Source organism: Xiphias gladius, chromosome 1, assembly GCF_016859285.1.
Source record: "Xiphias gladius isolate SHS-SW01 ecotype Sanya breed wild chromosome 1, ASM1685928v1, whole genome shotgun sequence".
Classification (NCBI taxonomy): Eukaryota; Metazoa; Chordata; class Actinopteri; order Istiophoriformes; family Xiphiidae; genus Xiphias; species Xiphias gladius.
This window is the reverse complement of record NC_053400.1, coordinates 20,041,709-20,050,218: the sequence shown is the minus strand read 5'-3', so window position 1 is coordinate 20,050,218 and position 8,510 is coordinate 20,041,709. Positions and strand designations below refer to the sequence as shown.

The window sequence follows — 8,510 nt, the reverse complement described above, 5'->3', positions numbered from 1 at the left end:
CACACTAAACCAGTATTTAAGCTAATGTGCGAGAGGAACACACAAACCACCTTCACTGTCAACAAAAGCAGGAACACAGCAAGCATTTTCCACTGTACTTTCTCTCACACGTCATCACCTTTTCAATGTCTCTAATTTGCTCCTGTTTAATTTCTATGTTTTCTTTGTCTCTTAATCTATCCCACTTTTTGTTTTTTTGCTTGCTAGTAAAAGGAAGATGAAGACAGAGGTAGTCAAATAGTTGAACCTGAGCCAAAACATGAACAAATGCAGACCGGGTGTCTGCATACAGTGTTCATTGTCATACAAGAATGATGGGAAAGGCATGGGACATTGAGGATCAGACATTTCCAGGTTACAAGCATTTGTAGGTTCATCAAAGCATTATAACATTAATGACTCATCTGTAAAATTTGTGTCTTTGAAGTTCACACCCTCTTTTTCCTGGCACATGACATTAGTTGCTCAGGTTTCCTGTCACTCATATGTGCTCATACGAAGAGTGCAAGGTCGTGCAAAAACTGTCAGTCATGCTACAATAGTAACTTCATGTTGGACAAGCAAAAGATTGCTATATAAGGAGCCAAAAAGCAACAGCAGAATTTTGTTGTCACGATTGCACAACTTCTTGTTTTACTCTCTGGTAAGGGGATTACTTGTCTGCCAGAGGCAATTATTACAAAGTGCGTACAAAACATTTGCTGGTTTACACTGAAACAAAAATCAAAAGTGAAAGCATTACTTATAGCTACTATATAGGACTAATTTACACCATACTTCCTGGAAATTTCTACACTGGAATATTTAAAATGATATGGTTTCAGTTTCTGGTCTATGCTATTTACACTATTTCATACAGTGAATATGAGGGCATAGGAGTTCAGTCCTTTTGAATCACACAGTCAGCGTGCCTGCGGTGTAGATGATGTCTTCATAGAACTATGCACATCTTAGATACAGACATCCATCTACACTAGTTGTGGGTCAGTGGGATAAAGGCTGGGATAAACAACAAGTTGATAACTCCCCAATGTGTTATTTCTGATGGCCCTTTCTTTGTATGTTTGCCCCTAGGGGCTTATTATCCACATCTGCCTCATGAACCCCACCGAAGGGCTGTTGTTTTGAGCCCTGGTGAGAGCCCAAGTGTTTTTCAGTGATCTGATTTGAAATATCTTTCTTTCTGTGTTCCTTTCAGTTATTTGGCTTTAATACAAACACAGGTGGACATAGTGTGGACATGTAAAACATGATGCATGCAAGTTTAGAGTGACTCGCTATACTGGACATCCCATTGGGTCAAATAATGTGAGGGGATGATGTCCTCTAAGACATACGGACAGATTTCATGGCTCTCCAATTATCAGCTGATAGATTCCAGTGTACGAATTCTAAAGGGGAAAAGTGAAGTCCTATTACTGATCATATATAACAGCAACAAATCAGCAGAATTATTTAAATAGAGTAGAGTATCTATGCCAATATTGTTCACTGTTCACGTCAGACTATTATTCAAGTTCATTCTCTGACTCTAGATTTATTTTTAGATAATTGTAAAATTCCATTTGGTGTTTATCCAAATATCAACATAAAGTACGTTAAGTCCAGAGTCAAATATTTGCCCTATACAAACAAATACATTGAGTATGTTGTGTTTACACTTAGATGTACTTACTATGTTTAATCAGTTACTTAATGCTTGTATCTTTCCAAGTCTCAAATCATGCATCCAGTACTTTCAAGCGGACATGGAAGTTCACTGTGTCGGGGAGTGCCCTGAAATGCAGACTGTGGAAAAATTCCTTAAAATTTATTTTAGACAATTAGCCAGTTGTACTTAAAGGAACATTAACAAAACTATACATTACCGACCTTAAAGCTCAAATATAACAAGATGAATGTTTAAACCTTTTCTTCTCTGATTATTTAGATTTCTAATGCCCCCTATAGAAAGCAGTTGGCTGAGATGAAAATAATGTTCTCTTACTGGGGGAGTGAATCACGTATTTGATTTACAAAACTGATGACCATTGATTTGTTGCCAGTAAAAACATCCTGAAATAAAACAAAGCACATTTTATGAGAATTTTACACTTTGTCGGTGCATCATTTGTAGTGAGCTGTGAAAAAGTTAATGTTTTGACTCAGTGAAACTTAACACAGGGTACACTGGCTGCTCTAAAACTGTCCTCCTTTACCATTTTAATCGTTTTTTTTAAACACGAGCAGCCGTACAGAAGTAATGTAGCTGATTGGGTGGGGGAAAAGGATGAGAAACTGTGTGTCAGTCAGTGAGCCCCTCCCACCTCCTGTATAAAGGCTCCCAGTCTGGTGTGTAGGAGCTATTAGCAGAGTGACACAGCTGCCTTACAGAACCAGTGGCACTTCCAAGAAACCTGTGGAGTACTCTTTTACAGCTGATTCTACAAGAAGAGCTTTCTCACCCAACTGAATTATCAGAGATTTACAGGTATGTGCACTTACTTTAAAAGAAGATTTTGCTGTGATTTGCTCTGCTCCCAGCATGATGGCTTTATCCTTGCTTTTTTGAGGTCAGGGCACAAGTGTAGAGACAAGGACAGGTTATCTGTCTGGTTATATAAGTAGTTCAGCTCTTAATGTCTCCGTCTGTGAAGGATTTGCCTCCAAGGTGTAAAGCATCTGACAGAGACAGTATATCATATAGTTTTTCTGGTTGCAATTAATTTTACTGTTTTGTTATATTTAATCCAGAGACTGAGCTGAATGGCATTTTAGTTTTTGTTGACTTTTGTTGACAGAGCCTATTTTGAACCCCTCATTGGTAGACTGTGTCCTTCGCATTATTGGCCAGCGGCCCAAAGCATAGTTGTAGGTTTACTTAACCAGCAAAATCTGACCTTAGCTTAACTTTTTAAATAAATGAATGATAAGTGTAAATAACTTGGCTTTTGGACTCTTGTGTAAGCAAGCACCAGTGTGGCACTTAATGGACTACTGTATGAAGGAGTTTTAAATGCATAGAGGGACAGTAGGAAATTCATGCAGTTAATTATTAATTTATAACATAAATAAATAACTAAAAAAATGTTTTCTCTACTTTCCACAGGAGTCAAAATGAAAATGATCTTCCAGTCCTTTCTCTATTGCTGCCTGCTGGCGACAGTAGCACACTGTGTGGAACTTGAAGTGAATCCTGAGTTGAAAAAAAGGTGAGTCATTCATTCAATTATGAAAATGTTTTCATCTGATACAAGATGTGACAGCAGTTACCTGTCTACTGAATTATCTGCCTAAGACTAATGGACTTTTTTTCTCCTCTCCCAGGCTAAGCATATGGCTAGGGAGCAGATTGAGACGGGATCTTGACAGCGTATCAGTAGAGGAGACAGCACAGTCTGAGCACTTTGTCCGACCAGAAGATATCAGGGATACCTTGCTGCCACATTCAAGGTATGATATTAACCATTCAATCCTAAAAATCTACAAATTGTCTCCAATTGGTTATTATGTCATTTTTTTCATTTAAATGTGTTCTGCTTGTCATACAAAAGGAATACTACATTTAAGCAAAGAATACCCGATTCACGAATGAACAACATAGATTAATGTCCTCGTCTCTCCTTCTGTCCTCCAGCACTGACATCAATGTCCGAACCAAGAGGTCGAAAAACTCAGCCAACCAGTCAAAAAAACAAGGTTGTTCGCTCGGCACCTGCACAGTGCACGACCTGGCACACCGCCTGCACCAGCTCAATAACAAGATGAAGATTGGGAGCGCCCCTGTTGACAAGATCAGCCCGAACGGGTACGGCCGGAGGCGTCGATCTCTTCCGGCACACATAGTCACACTGAGGCTAGAGCAGGACAGGCTGAGGCCCCAGTGGAGCAGAACTGACTCACAGGTTCACAAGCTTAAAGCTCTCCTCAGACAGACATGAGTGGGACGTTGCAAGAGGAGTTGGGAACAAAAGCAAGGGAGTAGCTGAGAGTTAGTGTCCTCTCTGCTCTTTTCTAAAATTCTCGAAATGCCTCAGACTCCTGCCAAGTATTCCACAGCACATTTTTTCCAGGCATGAGGACTAAGTCAGAGCAAGACTGGCTGCACTGAGTTTCTCTAAAGGCTGAGCCTTGCAGCTCAGCGATGTAGAGCGTGCAAACAACTGCAGCTAGCTTACAGACACTGGATGGCACAGCATGGACAAAACTACAGGTGCTGCTCTCTGCTCGGCAGAGGGAAAGGAAGAGTGCTAATACCTGGCAAAGTGCACACATCCCCTGGCTTAAAGAGGGGACTCTCTTCTGCTTCTGGGACTTTACACACTTATTCCTCAAGGCCAGGACTTTGATAAGTGCTATCCTTTAAGGATTATACCACCGTGTTCCAAACTGTCAAACTGTCAGTACTTGTCTGCACTTTTCCATTTGGACTTAAAGTCAAATGAATCATCAGGAAAAGACATCTTCATCACAATGCCAAACAGGAAGATAGGCTACAGAGCTTTGAAGCTTTCAGTTTATATAAAGTTTTGGACACTGTATAAGGGAAAATGCCTTAGATTCTGTGAGATATGTGCCAGTCCACAATGGATTGAAATATACTTGAAATTGTTATTGTTTGTACAAAACATGTGCAATCTATATTTTTTTTTATTGCAGGTATATGTATATGTGAAATCCTTTATTTAAATATTATATAGAAGTTACATTAAAGTACTTATGCAGATAGAATTATTTTTGTACAGGAAGAAATATATATGGGCATTGTAGCTATTTGTCATTATTCTTTTGCAAACTGTGGTAATAGGATATCTGTTTCATAGGTATATTATATATTTGTAAATGTGTTTTATTTTATTTGTCAAAGCAATAACATTGTCCTTCAATAAACATTTTGCATACAAAATCTAGACCTTGTCCAGACCTCTTTTTCTCCTGGCTCTCGTAAACTTAAAGTGACATTCTATTGTCTCAAGTGCACTGCTACACATACACAGAGCACCTGGTCTCTGTTAAGTGATTACAGGGACTCATTAGAGCCTCCCCTCCTCTCACTACATTCCCCTGGTTATGATGCCCCCCTTCCCCTCAAAAAAAGGGCAGACAGGGTGCCAGGCGCATTCCTGCTTGGTTCAGCTCATATTTGTTGGCTCACCCCACATCACAGAGCAGCCCTAAAGCCATCAGAGGGGGCTGAGGCTTTAGTTCCATCTGTGTTTAATGGTAGATGATTTGGACATGAGAAGGCCGACGCAGGGGGTTCCGGTCCAACATTCCTGTGAGAGCATCACAAAAACTGCTCCAACAAAGCACTGGCCTTCACATTCAAGCAGACCCCCAAGACTGAACAGCACTGGAAGGCTGTAGACCTCTTTATTTGACACATTATCACCCCTTGTTTGACATTTTTAAGGAGTTCAGACTAAACCACATAAGACATATACAGTAAATATATTTATCTTTTGGATGCATTCCCTTTGTCTTTTTTTTATTCAGACCAGTCCCAGAATGCAAAGGCTTCAACTGTCAACATGTGCACTTGCCAGTTTTGGAAATGTCGTAGTGGGAAAAATGTGGGGTGAACAAAACACAGAGTGATGGGCCAGAGGGACCCACTGAGGATAGTCCAGAGGGTGAAAAGGTGGCTTCTTATCCTCTAGCTTTGCTCATTACCTACTATAAAAATTCACAGTGCAGTAAACACTTTATCACTTGTACAGTTTTACTACAAAAGATCAAATCAGGAATTCACTGAATGGTATGAAGTCAAACTAACCGGATCCTTCTTTGACGCTAGCATGACTATCAGCTTTTGTCGGAAGGACAAACTAGATATTCACCCTGCTTCTATAAACAATTCTTAGTGAAATCATACAGGAAATGAAAAACTAGCATGTGACTTAATAAAAATTATGTATAACTTTAGTTTCTGCTTTTTTTTTTAATTCACCGGAAAAGCCAAATACAGTTGTTCAAAACTTTGTAGTATGATTGTGAGCAGGTTACACAGAAACAAAGTGAGGCTCAAAACTGTATGTTCTCTCTTGCCATCTAGTGAGATTAGATGGGTAAAACGCCAGAATTGTGGTTTTTGGTAGTTCTTCGTATGATTTATTCAATTAGATCAGACAGCTGAATTCAAATGAAGTCTTTTTTTTGTATTATGAATGGGAGCAGTGATAGGTGAGAACTGTGACTATTCCTTGAATTATATTGTTGGGTTACAAATTTAAGTTCTGCCTATTAGCTCAGCAAAAGAATACAGAACTGTACAAATCTAGTACATTTTCAAGGAATACATCACATTTTCTAAAATGACTCATAAATAACTAATAATTTTAAGTTTATTTTCATCTAAATAAAGTAAAATAAATTATGTGCACTAGACATATAAAAGCAGCAAGCCCATGTTCTGTCTTTACTGTTGTGTTTGCTTGGAACCTGTTCTTTTGAATCAAGGGATTAATACTTAGAAAAAGCGCCTGCAATGTCACTTTAATAAAAGATGTTTATTTGGGGGGGTGTCAGTCTTTATTTGTATTTTTATCTATTCCTGAAGAATAGCCTATGGCTAAATTTAATCAGCAGAATGTACAGTAGCTACCACATGTCAATAAGACAATACCTGCCTCCCGAATGACTAAATGGCATATTGTAGATGAAACTAAAACAAAGCAAATATGCCATCTAGTGGCTGCTTAAATTAGTTGTATTTGTACATTCTGAATGGGAATTGAGTTTCTGTACAAAACCCATATGGTAAAAAAAAAAAACAACAACAATAAAAAAAAAAAACATGTATAGTGTTTCTCATAGTAAAAGTAATCTAAGAATAGACTGAATGGATCTATATCTGGCCCACTGAGTGTACTCTAACTATGTGAACATGTCATTCCTTCAGTGAGCCAATCAGCTAGTGACGCCAGTGACGTGATGACAGCATCAAGAAATGGATCAATGTAGGTCAACTGGTAAAAAATAAAACCCAGTTTCCATGACCTTCTGTATGTTAAGCTCCAAGTCTTTTAATTCTTCTACGGCTGTGTTGAGACAGCTATCCACAGTATTATTTTAGGACCTGCTATTTACAGCAGGATGTTGGATAAGATAATTTACCATTTTAACTTTATTGCCAAAATGCAACTGAGTGAAAAAGGACTGTCTGGACCCGCTGGAAAATAACCATCAGGAACTCAGGTATTAATAAGATCACCTACTTAGACTATTTGTGGAATTTGTCATTGAAGCACTGTTTAGTCACTACAACACTACAGAGGAGAGGAGAGAAGGAGTAATAATCAGTCTGACAATACTGCTGTCAATCAAAGTGATACAGGCCCAGGGCTAAGAGTCAGTCCTCTAAAGCCAACTCTAAAAGTACCCTGATAACCTGACTTGAGAGGATTAGCCTCATAATCTCAAACACTGTCAGGCTAAATCAGGGACTGTGGGCCCCCTGCTGCTTGTGACCACAGGAGTAAATCTGGGTCCTCTTCTAAAGCTGTGTTAGGAGTTCACACATGCTGTACTGTAAGACTGCTTATTCTGCTCTGAAAAGGTATCAGAGAAAGTGCTTTGATCTGGCTGTGAGAGTCTACCCAGACATTGATGTCACCAGTGGTACACAACGGTTAGAGTTCAAAAGTGCAAAATGTCCTGCAAATGAAAAATAACAATGAAGGAAAACATCCACAAGAGGATGTAATTAGTCTCTAAGAAAGATGAGAGAAATATATTTTTACATATTGACCCATTTCGAACATGCATTAATTCCCACTATATCCATTGCAAGTAGTGAAACAGTTAAATCACCCCACTGGCTGACTTCAGCATTTGTTCAGCTGATGTCCTTGTACTAAGCTGCAGCAATGAAAGAGTTAAGGATGGAGTGATGTGCACTGCAGGGTGGAGGATGAGATATCACATACTCTAGTCACAACAAAAGCACAGCATGACTTAGATATTTCTCTGAGCCAATTTGTGCAAGGTTTATACACACTTCAGCGACAGCAGAGCCTGACAAGGTGAGTGGACTTATAGTATTTGACATTTTAGTCTTGGACCAGTGATGTCCACTGATTATTGACAATGTAAGGTAAACATCACTTATTTTTCTGTCTTTGAATGTCCATTCGAAAAAAATCTTGATTTATAGTTACATATATTTTTTTATACTGTATGTGAGACTTTGTAACTGGTAACTGGTTTGTATCCATATCCATGTATCCATATCCAAACCTACTCATCAATAAAAAAAACTATACATATAGACTTACTGGAATTATATCTGATAAGTATTAGAGAATAGAGGATAGCTGTAGGCTTCAGCTGTAAGACTTTGTCTTCACGGGTAAGTGCACTTCCTTTTCTGTTCTTTAATCTTGTCCAGGCCCTGGCAACTGAGAAATATGAGAAGAGGAGACACGCCTCTGTTAAAGCAGCGGTCAAGTCCTTGCTTGGGAAAGAGTGAGCTTCTCTACTTTCCCTCTCTCATTCTCTCACTATCTCCCTCTATAATGTGGTAAATGGCT

The 8,510-nt window shown here is 38.9% G+C and overlaps 1 protein-coding gene across 1 annotated transcript; it reads left to right on the top strand.

The window, feature by feature from the left end:
- Window positions 1-2,361: 2,361 nt before the first annotated feature.
- Window positions 2,362-4,862, top strand: adma (adrenomedullin a). Its single transcript, XM_040142450.1, has 4 exons — window positions 2,362-2,470; window positions 3,089-3,191; window positions 3,307-3,432; window positions 3,617-4,862. The coding sequence occupies exons 2-4, from the start codon at window positions 3,097-3,099 to the stop codon at window positions 3,918-3,920; spliced, it is 525 nt and encodes a 174-aa protein (XP_039998384.1). The 5' UTR covers window positions 2,362-2,470; window positions 3,089-3,096; the 3' UTR covers window positions 3,921-4,862.
- Window positions 4,863-8,510: the final 3,648 nt, after the last annotated feature.

What these genes read in the sequence shown, in the direction of transcription:
- adma (XM_040142450.1), top strand. Translation starts at nt 3,097, where the DNA reads ATGAAAATGATCTTCCAGTCCTTTCTCTATTGCTGCCTGCTGGCGACA. An exon ending in AATCCTGAGTTGAAAAAAAG is followed by an intron (nt 3,192 to 3,306) that starts GTGAGTCATTCA and finishes CTCCTCTCCCAG; the next exon opens with GCTAAGCATATGGCTAGGGA. An exon ending in ACCTTGCTGCCACATTCAAG is followed by an intron (nt 3,433 to 3,616) that starts GTATGATATTAA and finishes TCTGTCCTCCAG; the next exon opens with CACTGACATCAATGTCCGAA.